This window comes from Zalophus californianus, chromosome 6 (genome assembly GCF_009762305.2).
Source record: "Zalophus californianus isolate mZalCal1 chromosome 6, mZalCal1.pri.v2, whole genome shotgun sequence".
Taxonomy (NCBI): Eukaryota; Metazoa; Chordata; class Mammalia; order Carnivora; family Otariidae; genus Zalophus; species Zalophus californianus.
Genome location: NC_045600.1, coordinates 143,463,961 through 143,484,039, shown reverse-complemented (window position 1 = coordinate 143,484,039; position 20,079 = coordinate 143,463,961). Strand labels below are relative to the sequence as shown.

The window sequence follows — 20,079 nt, the reverse complement described above, 5'->3', positions numbered from 1 at the left end:
GGAAGAAATCTGGGATCTCTTCTAACCCTGATGGGAAAGGAAGAGAGGGAGAGATGGAGAAGAGGGGATGATGGGTGGAGTGGGATCTCTGAGGAAGCAGAGGGGCTGGAGTCCAGGACACAGATGGGGAGATTAATTAGCCTTGGAAAGGAAGACACACACTTGTGCCTCTGCAACAGGAGGGAGAAAGGAATGGCTGCGAGCAGCCTCAGGGCGAGGTCTCTTCTGGTGGTGTCTGTTTCACTGAGATTTTTTTTCACAATCTTCTTTGGAGTCTAGCACAGAATCAGTTTTTATAAATGGTCCATAGCTGCTTAAAAAGACAGTATATTCCCTCAAAATACAATGTTCAGTCATATCTGTTAATGTAACAATAATTATACTGTGCAGACCCTACATGTAATTTTTACTGACTTAAATGTATCAAAGTTTCTCACAGCAGTTTTACTTCTCGCCATTTTTCTTATACTTTTTTTCTTTATATATTTCGATGCAATGGTATTTGCATGCAAATTTTTAAGACTGATTTCTTCATCATCGATGGATATAAAATACTCATCTTTGTTTTTGGTGTTTTTTTTTTCTTTTTGCCTGAAATTCCACTAGCTTTGATATAAATACTACTATCATGCTTTGTCTGTCTTGTCAATTACAATGGGCCACTTTTAAATCCCAAATAGCCTCCTGGTCAATTCCCCTTCAGTCTGGAGCTACCCAGAACTAGAGACCCTGATGGACGGAGGAACCAGTTGTAAATATCATGGGAACAGTGTGCTACTTGGCCTCCAGGACAAGCTAAGTATAGACCACTTAAAGTCTCCTATCTCAAGTTTGCAAAAGAGGCCACCAATCAGATCTGACTCTGAGGCTGCTTTAAGATATACTTTCTAATGGTGTAGACTCCAGTGGCTGAGAACATAGCACCTGGAGGAAAGGCTCCTTCTCTGTCCCATTCTACAGTGTTGATGGCAACAGGTCCCTGTCCTTGAAAACTCAGATTTGAGGGTGGTGGTGGTGGGTATTGGTTCCGGCTGAACACTTTCGGTGTTTCAACTATTCCAAAACTTTTTAGTTGAAATTTGGGGTAAGAGATCTCTGATACTGCTACTCACTGGGCCATTCTCCAGGGACTTCTTCTTGTCACATGTTAAACGTCATCTGCATTACTGTTACTCTACAGACTACCTGAAAATGCAATATGGATGGGTGACTAAGATCATAGATGCTGGAGCCAGACAACCTGGCTTGGAATACCAGCACTGCCCCTTACAATTGCTGTGTGACCTTGGGAAAGTTTCTTACCTTCTCTGAGCCTCAGTTACATCTGTAAAATGAGGATAATAGGTATACTTGTTTCAAGGGGGTCTTGAGAGGGTTCAAATGAGGTAATATATGCACAGGGCTTAGATGGGAACTTAACCACCAGTAGGGCTGGGTTAGTGTAAGTTATTCAAACCTCACTGAGCACCTGCTATGCCCCCAAGAATGATGCCAGGTAACTTCAGATAAATCCCACCTCCTTTATTCTAATAAAAACCCTTTCCTACAAGTAAGAAAACTGGATTTTTTTTTCACATTTAAATGACTTTCCCAAGATCACAGAGTTCCAAGGCAGTAGAGTCGAGGCTAGAACCAAAAGCTACACTCTTAACCTTAACTTCTACTGTGAGACCGGGTCATAACCGTGTAAACCCAAACTCACTCAACAGAAGAACGTTCATTACAGACTTCCATTTTATGGGTTTCACTTGTTTGATTTTGCAATCATGGGGCTGACATAAGGATCCATTAAGTTTGCTTCCACGGACTTCCCTCCCACACATAAATGCTCAAATCCAGCTGTTCCATCATATTTTTTCTATGTCTCATTTCCTGCTGCAGATCACAGTTTTGCTAAGTAGCAAGATGTACAGGAAGTAAACTGTCCACACAATATTAACTAATCAATAAACATCAGTTTCAGCCCAAAAGGACTGTAATTTATATCAGATTGTTTATTTTCACTATAATGTCCAACTAGAACTACACCAACCTAAATATATCCATTCCATGGTATTACAAGAAAAGAGAAGCTTTACTCTCCCTTTGACAGGCTCATTCCCACTCTCCCATTACTGGTTTTTGTTTTTCAATTTTTAAAATTTGGTCGGTTGGGTTTTTTTGCTGAATAAAACTTTCCGTCAAGCATTTTCCACATTACTTTCTTGACCCTGCATTTACTTTTCCTTTCTGTTCTTTAGGTGAAAACACACACACACACACACACACACACACACACACACACACACACACACACACACACTCCCTGCCCCCCACTCTCCATTCCCAAGGAACAAGGGAGTGGTTTTTTTTTTTTATTTTTTTAAAGCTTTTATTTATTTCTTTGACAGAGAGAGACACAGCGAGACAGGGAACACAAGCAGGGGGAGTGGGAGAGGGAGAAGCAGGCCTCCAGCCGAGCAGAGAGCCTGATGCGGGGCTCGACCCCAGGACCCCGGGATCATGACCTGAGCTGAAGGCAGATGCCTAATGACTAAGCCACCCAGACGCCCCCCCAAGGAGTGTTTTTAAAAAGAAAGGAAGGTTATCTCAATAAATGCTAATGTGAACAATAATAACAACCTTATGGAAACACTGGAAAGAACACTGATTTTCCTTTAAAATGAGACAGTGGCTGTGAAAGCATTTTGTAAGCTGAGAAACAACAGTGTTTGTGAATGTGCTCATGTGCTCATCACCGCTTCATGTCATTTACGCCAGAAGGAGGTGGTCTGTGGGACACTGTGCAGAGTGGGGGGCTGATGACTTTTCAAAGTTGAGTACTCAGTTTTGATCAAGTTCACCTGTCGCTCTGTGCATAGAGGAGGGGACTGTGGGAGGCGAGGGAAGGGAAAGTCAGTGTATGGAGACACCCGTCCCGCAGCTGGAGGACTGTCCATGCTGCCTTCCGTAGCCAGAGGTGGGACAAATGACACACGCCAATGAGCAAAGACAGGGAAAGTCAAACTCAGAAATTGACAGCCACTTCTTAAAAGTAGAGAAGGGACACGCCAGGGATTTGATTTGGTGAGAGCAACCAGCTGCAAGCTGAAAACTGGTTTCCATACCTACACCTGCCCTGCTACAACATCCCACGGTCCTGCCCTGAGCTAATTCCACACTATATCATGGGAATCAATTATTGCTGAATCCGCATCTGAGCATCCCCAGCCATCAGCTCTTGGGTCTATTCAGAAGCATCTGCTCCCAACCTGGAGCTCTGTTTCTTTACTGGCCTAAAATGCCTTTACCTCAAAAGAGCATGGTAACAGGCAGGGTGCCTAAGAATGTACACTTCCATGCTCATTTCCAGGACTGGCTTTGAACAGCATACAGTAGGGGGGCTTTGTTACACACAAGCAGCAAGAGAGAACTTTCTGTCCAGATGTTCCCCAGCATTGTAGTGTAACTTGCTTCTCTGCCCTTTATACTGCATCTCCGAAATCAAGAGCCCAGTGAGGATTAAATGTCCATTGGCCTTCTGACTCTATAGTGGGAAGTAGGGGTTCAGAATATGTCACCCCGGATATGCCACTTTGGCATACTGATTGTTTTGAATTAAAAGTACTTGAGAAATAGCAGGTGCAATAGCAAGGACACTCTGTCCCTCCTTTGTCCACTTGAAAGCAGAAGATAAATCCCCATACCAGGGAGCATAGAAGGCATCTTTATCACCAGACACAGGAATTTAGAGCCGAGGAGGCTTCATGAACAAGCCTTATTACTACTTCACCATTTACCACCCACAGCCCAAACCCCTTGTCTTGTCAATTCTTCACAAATTTATCATTTCTTTGTTTGAAAGGTATAAAAGCTTCCTGCTTTGGCCACTTCTTTGAGTCTCATCTCTGGGGGGCTCCCATACATACGTACATCATTCAATTTCTTTTCTCCTGTTAATCTGTCTTTTTCTTACTGGGGGCTGTCAGCCAAGAACCTAGAAAGGTAGAGGGAAAATGACCTTTCCTCCACTACAGGGCCATCAGAGGCTGAAAAGCAGAGGTATTCACCAAAGGCACATATCAGAGTCACCTGGAAAATTTGGTGACAGATTTATCCCCCAAAATTCTAGGGTAGGGCTTGAGGACTAGAACAGAGAACAAGCCCTCCAGGTGGTCCTGATGTGCATGCTGGATTTGGGACCACGGGGCCAGGCTCTGAGAGGGGGAACCATGGGCAGGTGGGTTGAGGTAGCCCTTGCACAACTTCTGGTTCCATTTTTTGCTACCTTTGCTCTGACCCCATCTCTCTAGGTCTCCATGGACACTTCACCTCTTGCTCATCTTGGAAGACAGCTCAGGAGGGTGGTGCAGCACATGGACTCTGAAGTCAGATCAGCTTGAGCACTTACTTGCCGTAAGGCTTTGAATGAGGCATTTCATTTCAGGGAGCCCCTTTGTCACTGTCCCGTTTGTCAAAGGGGAGGCCATAATAGGACCTACTCTGTAGGGTTATGGTGAAGAGTCAATCACATCATACGTAAAAGCACTCAGCACAGTGCCTGGTACATATGCACAGAGCCTAGGGATGCCACTGTTATTACCATCCTGATTATTATTATCGTTAAGAATCCCCAAGCTCTCATCTGGTTAGTAGATGTCAGGTCTCCTGGGTGACTCCAGGTGGGACAGGGCTTGGCTGCCAATAGACTGCTTCTGCTTTTAATTCACATGGGCATCTGGTCTAAGTGGGTTCTTCAGTCCTGTTCCAATCAAGCCAATACACCTTTACAGAGAACATACCAGGTGTCAGGTATTGGGCCAGGTGTGAAAGGCCCTTGATGAGTTCACATGCTCTTGAGGGGGTCAGCGTACAAACAAAACCCCTCCCATGCAGGTGGCGATGGTAGCATGTAGAAGATACCCAAGCAGTGGTTCATGGGAGATAAGAGGAGACTTCACACCAACTCACTTTTCTGGCACATAAAAAATTTCCCAGGCCCTTTAAGAATAAAGGTAAGCCACCTCTGTTAAGCATTTTCATTAAAGCATCAGAAAAGGTCTTTATATAAGATCCTGGTCTTATTTCTCTGACCTCCATACAATCCCAAGATCTGTGTTTTTCAAAACAAGAAATAAATTACAGATATACTTAATAAGCTTTCAGAGCTAGAAGAGGTTTTGGAAATCATCCATGCTAACACTCTTAGTATACAGATGAAAAAGCCAAGGCCCCTGTGATCCCACCTAAGATCACAGATAGTTAGTGGCCAAGCTGAGGTTATTACCCCAGTCTCTGGCTTCCAGTGCAATTCTGTTGCACAACATGATTTAGTCCCAGTGAAACCATAATAGGAAGCCGAATCATCTCTAGCAAAGGCCTGTATTCATTCGTTCAGCATCTACTGAGCTCCTGTGACATGCTCTATAAAGGCCAAGCAGGAAGTAAACAGAAAAGAGAAGAGTCAACTGTGGATTAGTAGACTGGGCGGAGAAAGCCTCCTTGAGGAGGTGACCCTTGAGCTTGAGGTGGAGAAAGACGCAACCGTGTTAAGAGCTGAGGGAGGTGAGGGAGGTGTATGCCAGGTCTAGGGATTGGTCAGTGCAAAAGCCCATGGGGGGAGGGGGAAGGGCACTCGGCACTCTAGAATCTTCCAGATAGTGAGACTGGAGCCTAGTGCATGAGGGCCAAAATGGCGCACACGACATAACTAGAGCCAGCCATGACCAAGACTTTGAAGGTCATGGAAAGGGTATGGATTTTAGCATAAGTATAAAGGCAACTCATGAATGAGGTTTTAAGCTGGGGAGTTAATGGTCAGTCTGGCTACTCTGTGAAAAACAGACTCCACGGCACTCCCTCTTAATGGAGCCAGCACGTCATTTTGCTCAAGTGTGAGCGAGCTAGGAAGAGAAGGAACACGGGGCCCTAGATGTTCAGCATCAGGATCTTTCCTCTACGTTGTGCTCTCTCTCACTGAATTAAACAGGGGGAAATTTCTCATTAAAATTAACAGGGTGTTGGACTTGAATATTCCTTGGCCACACAGACTTCTGGTACAGGAATATAATTGATCAGAGATCTGCCCTTGAAGGAAGAACGGGGAGGCAGAGAGAGATGATGGGAGCAGACAGTCTATGTACCACGTTACAGCTGATGCAGTCTTCCCTGTTACGGAAGGAGTTCAGGGTATGGACTATTTTTGGAAGTGACAGTCAAAGGAAAAATGGCCTGTGTATGAAGAGAAAATGTCACAATAATAACCCTCCAGGCCCAGGATTCTATTTCTGTCAGGAGTACTGAGCGAGGGATGTTTGGTAAGAGGGTGTGGTCATCTTAAAATGTCAAAGTCCAGTGAAATGCTGGGGTTCCGGGTCGGCCTTGGGCATCCCTGTATGAACAGGCTTAGTTGCTACCAGGTAAAAATGCACAAAGAGCCCAGAGCAGACCAGCTGAGCTTGTTTATTCGCCTTATGCATGTGCACCCTTATGTGGATAAGGCCAAAATAGTGGGGGCACCCGGCTGGCTCAGTTGGTTAAGTGTCCAACTCTTGATCTCAGCTCAGGTCTTGATCTCAGGGTCGTAAATTCAAGCCCCACATTGGGCTCCACACTGGGTGTGGCATCTACTTAAAAATATGTATATAAAGGACAAACCTGGAAACACAGTAGAGTCCCTAAGTGCCAAATCAAGACTCCACGTAGATGTGCTTGCTTCTTTGTTGCTGTGTTTAGAGTTTTCTCTCTTTAAAAATCGAGTGGCCTCTACTTCCCTGTTCCAACACCAAAGCTATTTATGCCATTGTTGGTTCAGTCTCTCCCCCTCTCCTGCAGAACAGGAAATTTGTGTGTTTTATCTGGATTAATTTCAGATTTTTCTCATAGCAAAATTTGGCTCCCAGCACTAGGACCTTGAACCTGCCTGGCTGCCTGGTGGAACTGATAATCCGGGAGCAACCCTGAGCACTTTATCCAGAGCCAGGCTGTGCCAATGGCGTCCCGTGGCCATGGCCTGCCTCAGCGTGAGCCCCAAGGCAGGCAGGAATGATTGCTTGGCAAGGTGAGGACGTAGGAGCTTTGTGGACTCTGCAGGCCCGGTGATGCGCACTCGGGGAGAGAGACATGGCTTGGTTTCCCACATTTCTTTCACACAAAGCATGATTATAGGGAAGTGCTTCCATATGGCCCACGGAAAATCCCAGCCAACAACGGCTGTGGCGAGCCAGTTTCAGAGCAGTAACAGACATGAAGGGGCTGTACTGAAAATCCAGGATGAGAAGCAGCGTGTTTTCAACGCAGGCAGGATCTGCTAATGTCAGCCGGAGCCCAAGCACATACATACGGGGCCTGGTGACGACGGGCCAGCAGTCCCCCTCTCACCATGTCACCTCACCTGCCGGACGCTGCCATCGCCCTTTCTTCGTGGAAATTAATCAAAAGGATTAGATTTTTAGGGGTTTGTGACCTGGAATGTCCTGAACTGGCACAGGGGTCTGAGACGCCCTCAAAAAAATCAGAATGGCAAATTTGGGCCTTATGGGTACTATGTATTTCCAGGAAAATGGAGGGAAAATGCAAAATTTTCAATAGATTCTCAAAAGGACCTATAATCCAAAAAGTGAAAATCAACGTGTGTGTGTGTGAGAGAGAGAGACACATGGAGAGAATCTGATCTACCTTTCCAGGAGCACAAAACTGTGAAATACAACCAGGCCCCTTCCAGCCAACACCCGACCCCAACCGTCCCTTCCCATTTCAGGGCCTCCTCAGCACACTTCCCCAGAAAGACTGGTTTCTTGACCCAATTTCACTCAGCTTCTCCCCTGGTTCAATTAGAAGTATCTCCATTTCTAATCTCTGTTGGACCCTGACAAGATGACGTTTATTTCTGATGAGACTTCCAGGCTTTTTAAAGCCAACACTAACTCTAGGCGCATCCCCAACACCCAAGCTGGTGATTATGTTCCCCCTTCTGGTCTTCTCATCCAAAAGCCGACCTGAATTAACTCTTTACAGTCCAGCCTGACTCTTCACGGTCTTCCCTGGAGCTGCAACTTTCCTCCACCGTTAGTTTCTCCCCTAATTCACTCTTCCTTGACACCTCTGACAAGGTTTTCCTCCATACTCTCTTAAAAACAAGACCCAGATTGACAGACTGTTGACTTAGACTTCTGTTTACAAATATCCACATTGACATGGAATGTATGTAAAAGGTGCGACACCCTTCAGTACCATACCAAAGGATCCATACCTTATTAATCCTGACAATACCTCTACAAAGGCAGTACTATTGCTGTTTCCAGCATCAGTGAGAAAACCAAAATACACATAGAAGTTAAAAAAAAAAAAAAAAAGAACTTGCTCTGCTTACATAGCCGTAAGCAACAGACCCCATATTTCAACCCTGGCCCCAGAGCCCAATTTCTTAGCCACTTTCCTATAGTGCCTTTCCTAATTGGTTATGAGAGATGTTTCTTAACATCTCTGGTCCTCAGTCTCCTCATCTCTCAAATGGGCTTGACAAGAGCAAAACTACAATGGAAGGGGGTTGGTGGAATTAAGTGATACTCTGTGCCTGAAGAGAACTCTGGGAATGGTTAAGCACTGTATCGATGTTAGTAATACCAGAGAGGGTGGAATGCTGTATACTTGCTTCCCCACCTCCTTAGAAGCCAGCATGTGCATGCCATGTCAATCCCCTGTTCTGGGTGAAGAGGCGGAACTCCCCGGGGAGGACTTCCCTTCCTGAATAAAGGGTAGAGCATTCAAGGAATGTCTTCGGCACCACCATCTTTATCGTCTGGGTATCGATGGGTGCAAATGTTTTAACAGTGACTTTGGAACTGCAGAGAGGAAAGCCATCTTCTAAGGATGATCAAGGAGAGAGAGAGGGGAGCCCGGGTCCTTAAAGACATAGCAGAACAGCTTCCCCAACCTTGACTGCCTCCTGCAGACTGCCCCGCATTTGTAAGTTGAACTTTCCATGATTTGTAGTGGAATGCATCCCTCACTGGTGCACCACCGCTTAAGGCCAGCTCCTTCACGAACAAACCTCTAAGAATTCCTGGTTTCCAATCTCAGGTAGCCCTCGCAGCGATTCCTCTACCTTTTCCTGTGTTTGATGAGTTCCTTCCCCTCCTTTCTTTGATGGGGACACTCTCAAGTCTCTGAGAGCCCTCACACTTACACAGCTGACTCTTACGTCTTAATGAATAGTACATACACACACAAAAAGCCAATATGCTGGAACACTGCTCATTTCTCACTGTGTTCTCCATGGTGCCCGTAGAGTCATCCAGCTGCTGACATGGTGTGGGTGTGTAGCCTCCTTCTGTCCCAGACCAATCTTTCCTTCCACCTAGTCTCACCTTCTGCTCCCTCCTCAACCCGCTGCAATCAGGCTTTGGCTTCAGCCTGAAATTCATGGAGACCACTCCTGTCAAGGTCACAGATGGGTCTTCAAGTTGCCAAAGAGTACATTCTGGACTCTTATTCCAATCTGTACCACAGCAGCAGTTCGCATGGTTGATCATTACCCCCTTTTTGGAATTACTCACTCCTCTGGCTTCCATGCCCCTGCTTTTGCTAAGTTCTGCGTTTACCTACTCTTTTCATTTCCTCTCATTCAGATTCCCTTAAATTTCTCCACTGGCTAAATGCCTTGATTTTGGATGCTCCCCACGATGCATTTCTGGGCCTCCTGATATATTCTACACACTCTCTTTGGGTGGACCTACCTAACTTAGCTTACCACCAATAAGGGGATTTTGCCACCAGCCAAAAATGAACTGCCATATTTCAGATCCAACCTTCAACCACAAACAAAATATAATCAACATCTGTTTAAAGGTATCAGAAAGGTACCAAGACATTTAATACTTAGGGAGGGCAAATTTCCCAAGAGAAGGAAAAATCCAAGGAGCTGAGCCCTGAACTTTGGTATGGGACCCCTCTTCGTGAACCCCTCACCCAAGGGAACAGCAAACATATCCACTCTGCCACTCAAGTTGGAGTGCTGGCATCATCCTCTTTCTTGGCTCTCGTGGTCTTCATCCCAAGCATTATCAAACTCTGCAGGTTCTACCCACCAGAGATCTCTCTGATCTGTTCTTTCCTCTACCTCTCCCACCACGCTCCCTAGACTAGGGCCTCACGATTTCAAACACCTTTGAGTATTTTTTTAAAAAGCTTCCCCTTTGGACTCCTTGCCTCCAGGCTCACCTCACAGGGAGTCTAGCCTCCACCTGCTGCCAGAATTATTTTACTAAAACACAGACAGAACCACGTCAATCCCCTGCCTGGACTTGCATGAGTGACTCCACTTAACATGATGTGTGCAGCACAACAATGAGGGCATCCATGGTTGCCTGCAGAATGCCATCTGTCTCATCCTCCACCCTATCCAGGGTGGAAAAGGATTCAGGCCCGAATGACATGTTAATAGTTTCTCAAAGATGCCAGGACTTTCCTTTAGTGTCACACCATGAACTTCGTGTTTCCTCCACCTGGAAAACCCTCCCCACCCTCTACCCCTCCCATGGTGCTCTCCCCATTTGGAGAGAATAAGTAAAATCCCTATTTCATAAGTTACGTCAAGATAAATTCAAATGGGGGCGCCTGGGTGACTCAGTCATTAAGCATCTGCCTTCGGCTCAGGTCATGATCTCGGGGTCCTGGGATCGAGCCCCGCATCGGGCTCCCTGCTCAGCAGGAAGCCTGCTTCTCCCTCTCCCACTCCCCCTGCTTGTGTTCCCTCTCTCGCTGTGTCTCTCTCTGTCAAATAAATAAATAAAATCTTTTAAAAAAGAAGATAAATTCAAATGAACAGATTTTAAAGGAGGAAAACAAAACCATAAAAGTGCTGACAGAAAACACACAGGAATAATTTTTTCCCTTTCAGGCAGGGGGCCGCCAACTACAACCTGAGGGTCAAATTCAGCCTACTGCCTATTTCTGTAAATAAAGTCTGGGTTGTTTTTTTTTTTTTTAATTTCTGTATGCCTTATATTTTTCCCCTCCATTACTACATTCTTTTGAGTTTAACTCACTTTTTATAAGCCTTTTGATTCCATTCTCATTTCTTTTTCTGTATATTTTGGATATATATTTATATACTTCTTTTAGATGTTTAGATATTGCTTATTTAAATACCATACAGATCACAGTTAATCTCTTGAATTTATAACAAGTCTAGTTTTTTTGGTCAGAATTAAAATATATATATATATATATACATATATATATATATATTTTTTACTTTAAAAAATGGAAAAAGGAAAGCTTCAAAACCAGAGTGTGCTATTTTGTTATGAATGTCTCATGTGCATTCTAAGTACTGAAAAGCAAGCCTTTTTCCCAAAGGACAATGTTACTCGGACAGATGGACTGTAATTACAAAAGAAGGCTTTGAAACATAAAGGTGCTCGTGACAACTAGCAGAGAGAGGAAGTCCTGGCGAGGACACAGAGCAGTGAGCAGGTGCTTGGGGAAGGCTCCAGGAGGTGAAGGATGTGGCCCCAGGTCTGCGGTCAATGTCTAGCTGACCACCTGGACGCCAAAGGGGGTTAGAACACCCCTGGCAGGATTCAAGAAGAGGGCATCCCTGCAGCCTCCAGAAAAGCCACAGTTGTGGCTCCCGAGTGGGTGGGTGTGCCCCTCCAGACTCCAGCCAGGTCCCCTCGGGAGGACTTGCTTGCTGACACGTAGTAAGAAGCCTCGGCTAACAGCACCCACAACAGGGGAGGTCCAGTATGACCAGCCACGCTTGCATGAGGTATTTTTGGAAGGGTCCTTGCTACCACTTTGAGGTTTGAGGTCCCTCAGATGCACACCACCCATGCAGCTCTGCTTCACAGCATCACAGGCGTGGCCTTCGCCCTCCATGCTCTCACTTGCTTCTGCACCAGCTTGCTCTGGCAGAACCTCTTCTCCCCCGGGATGCTCACTAAGGAAGTGATAACATAACAGACTCGCCCGTGGGTCACCAGCCGCACCTCCTTCAGTCAGTAACAGGTGACAGACGCCTCTCAACCTCTGGCCCCTTCCCATCATGGCTGCTCGCTGCCACGGTCGCCTTTGGGACTTGGGGTACCTCTTGTCACCACTCCCCAGTTTCCGTGGCTGACGTCCACAGCAAGTCTAGCTTGAATGGATACAGCTGTACATAAAATTTTATTGGAACACAGTGATGCCCATTGTTCTCAAGTCATCTGTAGGTGCCTTGGTGCTGCAAGAGCAGTGCTGAATCGTTGAAACTGGAAATTTATGTCCTGTAAGGCCCTAAAATACTTACTCTCTCGCCCTTTACCCAAAATGTTTACTGACCCCCAAATCAAAGGATTAAAAAAGGCAGATAACCACTAAAAGAGAAAAATGAAAATTTCTGAGCATATGAAACTTAGAAACCAACGACCCTAAAAACACAAACAATATTGAAAGTCAAGTACCAAACAGAGATCCATGTTTAAAAGACGTATCACCAAAAAATGGAAAAGTAAAAGTAAAATAAAATAGTATAACAGACAAAAGGTTAACACTCAGGATGTAATAGAAGCTCACAACGGTGGGGAAAAGACCAACGTCCACACAGAAAAACGAGTAAGTGACTTCAGTAGCTGACTGAAAGATGAGAAGGTAGAGAGGGGCAAGAATTACATGACAAGATGTTCTACCTTGTTAGCAAGCAAGGGAGGCAACTAAAAAGTTATGATTTCATGCTTTACCTTAAAAAAATGGCAAATATTTTTTAAAAACTCGTCATACTCTGTATCGGTCACGATTCAAAGAAACAGGTGGTCTTGGAAAAAACAATGGAACCAAAAATGTGACAGACACATGGAAGAAATCTGACTTTTGGAAAACTGGCCCACAGTGCTTTGCCACGAGAAAAGCTGAGCGTCGGGAAGCCAGTACTCCGGGACCAGCGGGGTGTGGAGCACGGTCTGCCCGGTGGGGGGCAGGGGGGGTCCATATCACAGTGGGGTTCAAACCTACTTTTTTCCGGAGAAACGTGCGACTTCGATTGTCCCCGCACAAGCCTGCAGGTGGAGCTGTCACCAGCACAGACGCCGCAGTTGTCCTCCTGGGCGCTGCTCCCCAGGTGCCGGTCACAGCCCACAACCTGCGGACAGAAGCAGGTGTCAGGAGCCCAGAAGGGCCGAGGCTGCAGGCTGCAGGGCCCTCGGGCAGCCCCCCCCACCCCCACCCCCGGAGGGTGTGAGCCTGCTCCAGTTCACCACATGCCTCTCTTTTGTGCAGACAGTTTCACTCTATGAGTGACAGAAAGCCTCACAGTGCCTGGCTGAGAGGACTCTCACCATGGCCCCAGGCTCCTTAAAACAGAGGAACTGAAGCTGTCCCTCCCTTTACATTTTTATTTCTGTTTTCATGTGTAGTCATATATTTTTGTGTATATGAAATGAACGGAGCATTACAGATACTCTTTGCTCTGCCCCCTCTCTCCCCACGCCTCCTCTCTCCTCGGGCCCCTCTGCTGGAGTCGAGGAATATCCTTCTGGGCCACGGTTTTACCTTCAACATTTTTTATTTTTTAATTTAAATACAACTTAGTTAACATTTAGTTTATTATTAGTTTCAGGGGTAGAATATAGTGATTCATCAGTTGCATATAACACCCAGTGCTCATCACATCACGTGCCCCCCTTAATGCCCATCACCCGTTACCCCATCCCCCCATCTCCTCCCCTCCAACGACCCTCAGTTTGTTCCCTAGAGTTAAGAGTCTTGGGGCGCCTGGGTGGCTCAGTCGTTAAGTGCTGCCTTCAGCTCAGGTCATGATCTCAGGGTCCTGGGATCGAGCCCCGCATGAGGCTCCCTGCTCAGTGGGGAGCCTGCTTCTCCCTCTCCCACTCCCCCTGCTTGTGTGCCTTCCCTCGCTGTGTCTCTCTCTGTCAAATAAATAAATTAAATAAATAAATAAAATCTTTAAAAAAAAAAAAAGAGTCTCTTACGGTTTGCCTCCCTCTGTTTCCATCTTATTTTATTTTTCTTTGCCTTCCCCTATGTTCATCTGTTTTGTTTCCTAAATTCCACATATGAGTGAAATCATATGGTATTTGTCTTTCTCTAACTGACTTATTTCACTTCACATAATACACTCTGGTTCATCCATGTCATTGCAAATGGCAAGATTTCATTCTTTTTGATGGCTGAGTCATATTCCTCTGTGTGTGTGTGTGTGTGTGTGTGTGTGTGTGTGTGTGTGTGTTGCCTCTTCTTTATCCATTCATCTGTCGATGGACATCTGGGCTCTTTGTAAACCATTTCTGAAATGCGGAGAGGAATGAATGGGAGAGATGTCTCATAGCATACGCCTAAACTGCTACCTTTCAGTCCTTTGTGAGTTATTTTTGTGAGTTACCTGTGTGTGCATATGTGTGTGCGTCTTTACCAGATGGTGAGCTTCCGTCTATGAGGACAAGGGCTAGGCACATTTCTTTTTACTGTACAAATACATCTTCTATATGATGCGTGCCCACTCACCATATTAACTGGTGAGAGAGTTTATCTCTACCTCCCTGTATCACTCAACTTTATTTGCATTTCTATACCTGGTGTTTAAGTGCAGGGACTCTGGAGGCAGGCAGCCTCTCTGCTTGGCCCTTCCAACGTTTTCAAGATGGCAGATGGCCAACAGTTCAAACTCTCAGAGATCCATCTTCCTCAAGACTAACACACCGATAATAATATATACTTCACATAGGGTCTAGTAAGGATAAAATGAGAAAATGTATGTAAAAACTCTTAGTACAGGGATTAGAACATGATAAAGGGCTCAGTAAAAAAGGCCCCTTCTATCATCTCTGTTTTTCATTTTGTTCTCACTCCTGGGCACAGCCCCTACATCTCAGTGCGGGTTGCTGCGGAATCACTGCATCCAAGGTGTTGAAGAGAGAATAAAACTGGAGGGAGTTGAAACCACACCTACAGACTATTCTTTCCGAAATTTTGGTGCTGAAGGGAAGGAGAAAGACCAAATAAAAGCTTCAGGGAGAGGCAGGGAAAGTTCCAAAGAAGTTTAAGGAAAAGCCCGTGATTAAAGATATTTTTAAGTTCACAAAGGGCTGTCATGAAGAAAGGGTTTACATTTTTTCCTTGTATTTCCAAATGGTGAAAACTACAGGTTTAAGCATAAGTTTAGTTCAATATCAGAAAGTTGGAAAAGTCAGAGTTATCCAACAACGAGTATTCAACCATGAGCTAGGTAGGAGACTTCCTGGCGGGAAAACCGGGGCGGGATTACATTCTCTGAGGAGTCGCTAAATCCAAAGACTTGTGAGATCTTTTCATCCTGATTATATAATTTTATAAAGGTGATAATGAAATACTACCACTAATAGTTTATTTTTACTGAATGCCCACCATGTGTCTGGCATTATGCCAAGCACATCACACACTTCATTGAATCTTCACAGCAACCTGAGGACACAGGTGATATCTTCTGTCTCTATTTTACAAATAAGGCACTTGAATGTCAGTGAGGCTAAATGACTCTCCAGCATCACACAGCTAGTAAATGGTGTCAGTAATAGCCGGGAAAACCCAGGTCGGCTGACACCAGAATCTTAACACCATGCTACACCTTCCTCACCTTTAGTAGCAGCAGACGGACCGCAAAGAACTGAGTCACACAGGCAATTATATCAATATTTACAAGTACATGTGGAACAAATTAAGAGTGATTGATTTTGGAAACACACTTGCATGGTTGGGATTCAATCAATGAGTAACTTGTGTTCATGCAACTTTCTCCAAGGGGAGTAATTCTACCATTAAGTTATAGAAACCCTGTTCCCGAGCCAAGCTCTGTCCTCACAATTCATGTCCCTGAGCGCTCTGCATTTCATGAGAATGAGAATCACCCTCTATCTGGTCATCCAGAAAGGGTGTGGGTTTAGGAGCTAGGATGGGCTTGTTTTGAAGAACGTTTAGGGCCTTGTAAGACATTAGGCAAGCAAACACCTCCCTCAGCACTTAATTTGTTTCAGAATTTTGTTCCAAGTGACAGTTCATCCAAATCTTACAGCCAAAAAAAAAACAGTGAAAACATCACAGAAAAACAATATCTGAGAAGAAGCTCTGGTTGCCTTGTGATTCATAGGGTCTAAGTCAGAACTACCCTTGAAACTGAGGGACTACTGAATTTGGGCTCTCAGATCTCATCGTAATTCATAATAAGCAACTTTTGAAAAGCTGCCTGAGGTGTTTTCAACCTCTGTGACATCTCCTGAAGTCAAGATTTCTAATTGTAATGATTTAAAAAACCACTAATCGATAGAACATGTCAATAAATTTATTAACAACTATTGAGTAACCAATTTTTATATAGGCAGGCGCTACGGGGTATAATTTAACAAGACAAGGCTCATATCCTACAGTGCAGTTAATGAGACAAGTCACACAAGATATCAGACTTAAACAAATATTTAAAATACATAAGCAGTGCTTTTGGGAATAAATACTCCTACGTAAATCATCACTTCAGCTAAGGACCATTTCACCATTTCTATATACGAATTCCTAATTGGCTAAAAGAACATAGTATTTAAATAAGTGGAATCGGGATGCCTGGGTGGCTCAGTCAGTTAAGCATCTGCCTTTGGCTCAGGTCATGATCCCGGGGTCCTGGGATCAAGCCCTGCATCAGGTGCCCTGCTCAGTGGGGAGTCTGCTCTCCCTCTCCCTCTGACCCTCCCCTGGCTCATGCACTCTCGTGCTCTCTCCCTCTCTCACTCTCTCTCTCAAGTAAATAAATAAAATCTTTAAAGAAATAAATAAATGTCATCACTCCATGTTAAGCCACATATCTTTCTAGGTAAGTCTAATTTAATCCTTCTAGAACCAATTTTTTGAGTCAACTTCTGTTGGAGATTCTTGAAAACTGGATTCTACCGTAGAAAAAACTCTAGGTTCCTGCCTTGAAAATCAGAGTATATGGAGCTCTGGTGGTCATTAGAGATGTTCTAAAATACGGAGCTTCTCCTCTCAGCCTGTGGAAGGACTCTATGTCCCCATCCCCTTCTAATTAAGTGTGGTCTTGACTGTCTTGGGCCAATGAAATAGGAGTCTAAGTGCTGGTGTAAGAAGCTTCCCCGTAAGAAGCTTTAAGGATCAGCGTAGGAGTCAGGAACTCCCCTTCTTACCACTGTTATGTAAACCATGTTCAAATAAAACCTCTCTCAGTCTGATCTCTTGACATTCAAAGAGCAGAGACCCCTGCTGACAAACGGTGGGCAAGTCGCATTAGCAAGAAGTAACCTTTAATTGTTTTAAGCCACTGAGCTGTGGCGGTTGTCAGTTACTGCAGGAAAGCCTGGCCGGTGTCAGAAAGAGCACAATTTAACCCACGAACAAGGCAAGGTCATTAACAGCAAGGTGTTATTTTCAATGGGACATTTCACGTCAAAATCCAGACTTCTGGCTTCTGTTGACAAACAGAAACTCTGATGTGTTTATGCGTAGATGCCCGCTTCACAATGAACAGATACATATTCTCCAGGCCCCAACAGCCCTCGTGCTCAGCATGACCACACCCGAGCACTTTCTGTCTCTGAGAGTCTGTCTGGGCATGACGGTGCTGTGTGCGCAGGACCCACCTAGCATCCTGGCTGTCCTTTGCCAGAACCGCATCTCACTTCCTGTTCCAAACTTCAACCGCACTTCGGGCGACACGGAAAGTACAAGTATCATCGGTATGGTGCAGTGGTTAGGAAAACAGATTCTAGGGTCCGGTTGCCTGGGTCCAAACTCCAGCTACCCCCCTTTCTAGCTGTGCAATGCAGGAGAACTCCTTAGCCTCTTCCAAACTCATTTCCAAGTGGGGATGATGACGGTACCTACCTCACACATAGGAGTAGCTAACATAGCCAAGTGCTTTAGACAATGCCTGACACTCACTAAACACTCAGTGGATGTTCGTTGCTGTTCATTTTACTCTAACTACAAAGTGGCTTCTTCATCTAACCTGCTGTCAGGGAATTCAATAAGCATGAACAATAAATCAGACTTTGCTCTGAAGACGTGCTTCCAACCAGGCCCTGTTTCTCATAAAAATCAGACCTGCAAAGCAGAAGCAAATTTCATTCAGTGAGTGTCAACGTCTTATTCTGCCCGCCGTGCTCAGATTCACAAAAAGTTGTCCCCAGGAGCCCGGTGACTGCTCATTTAAGTGAGCAGACCATAAACACACTTGCAAAAATGTTGTGTGGTCTGTGCCAAGTGAACATCAGGGCTCAGTTCGCTCATCCAGAGGCAAGCAGCGAGAATCCCACAGTTAATTCTCTCCCATCCTACTGACCACTGATGGCCACGGCCACATTTTACAAGACGGGGAATGTGCGTGAACATTATCCTGTTGAAGGAAAAATCTGAATTCTCCTGGGTGCCCCGGTCATTTCTGAAGAAACGGCATACAATTCCTTTCACCCAAATAGCCTTGCCGAAAGAGCACTCAGCTTTTGGCAGCCAGGGTATCACCTGTTACTGCCCAAAGAATGGGCTTACCCATCAGCATCATGAAAACATGATAGAAAGCACACTTTTTTAAAATGAATGAATTCAGTACATTTTCCCTGCAAGCCCCATCAAGCCTTGGAAACTACTGGAGCCAACTCGGCCTCTGAGATCACGAATATGAAGAGGGGCCTGTGGTCACAAGCACAAGAAGGAACCAGGAAAAGGGAGCCAGTGCTGACTGCAGGCCTCCGGTGTGACAGTGACTGGGCTGGACTCATGGAATGTCGTTCGCGAAAGAACAAGTTTAAAATAGAACCTACCAGGAGAACAATACCTCTTTTTTTTTTTTACCTACCGGAAAGACCAAGGCTGAGAGATGGTAGGAATGAATACCACAGGAAATGAGTACATCCATGTACACCAAATGAGTGTCCGCTCCAACCATGTCACTGAGACAGCTCAAGCTGAGATCGCCGGTGGGATTTGTTTGGGCCAAATGAGGCAAGCCTATTTCCCTTCTTATCTCTCCTGATCCCTCCGAAGTATCGGACACTGCTGACTTTTCTTCTTAAACACTCACCCACACTTAACTTGGTTTTCTCTTACTTTGCTATTCTATAGAAGTTCTGCCCCATCAAGTGCACCCCTTCCAAAACTTGCTCCTAAAATGGCGGGGCCAGGACTCTGTCATTGGAAATCTGCTCTTCTTATTCAGTCTTTCCAAGGCCATCTATTAGCTTTAACCATGTGACGACCCCCAGATCTATGTGTCTCATTTAGAATTCTCTCCTAAGCTCTAAATGTGTGTATCAACTTTGATATTCACAGGTACATCAAGCTCACCATCTTTTCCCCCATATACTCGGTCCTCACCCAGTATTTTCTGTCTTGAGGAATCACCTCATTACCTACTTAGTCATCATGTCAGAAATCCAGGATTCATTCTGAACTTCTTTCTCACTCCCCACATCCAATAACAATCCAGTCCGAAAAGATCTTCTTCATTAACCTCTATAATTTGTCATCCCGTCTCCACCCAGCCTACCCTGTATACCCTAAACTCTTGTTAACCCACCCCTGACCTTCTATTGTTTGGCCAGACCCTGTCCTCTCCAAATAATCTGCCACATTGCCACTTGAGTGATCTTTCTAAAGACAATCCCAACTGACCTATTCCTTGTAAGATTCTTCAGTGACTCCTATTGCAACTTTCAGAATGTTAATGATTGGTTTCCACCTATGCCTGTAACCTCAACTTCTAGCATTATCCCACAGGTATTTTTCACCTCAATTCTACAGAGTCACAGATCCTTAAATACATCTACTGTTACATCTCTTCACCAGTGCTATTCACTCTGCTTGTGATTCCCTTTCTCATCCTAGTTTCTGTAACTACTACTCAACTTTTCAAAACCTCAAATGTCAAAACATTACCTTGTCCAGAATATTCTTCTTCAGCCCAAACTAAATTATTTTTAATAATAATTCTTTTTAATTATGCAAGCAACACATACTCCTTGTCAAAAACTTGGAAAACAAAAAAGCATGATTCCACTGACAAGTGATTCGCTTTTATTATCCTTTAGAGGAAGAGCCCAAAAGTGAACTGGTATAAAGAGAAACCAC

General features: G+C 44.9%; 1 protein-coding gene across 4 annotated transcripts in view; it reads right to left on the bottom strand.

The window, feature by feature from the left end:
• The window catches only part of ADAMTSL3 (ADAMTS like 3), a 368,889-nt gene that overhangs the window by 173,001 nt on the left and 175,809 nt on the right, over positions 1 to 20,079 (bottom strand). For all 4 annotated transcript variants that reach the window (XM_027571545.2, XM_027571543.2, XM_027571546.2 and 1 more), the window contains exon 7: positions 12,973 to 13,099. In XM_027571545.2, coding sequence (XP_027427346.2) covers positions 12,973 to 13,099 — 127 coding nt within the window. The remainder of the gene's footprint in view (positions 1 to 12,972; positions 13,100 to 20,079) is intronic.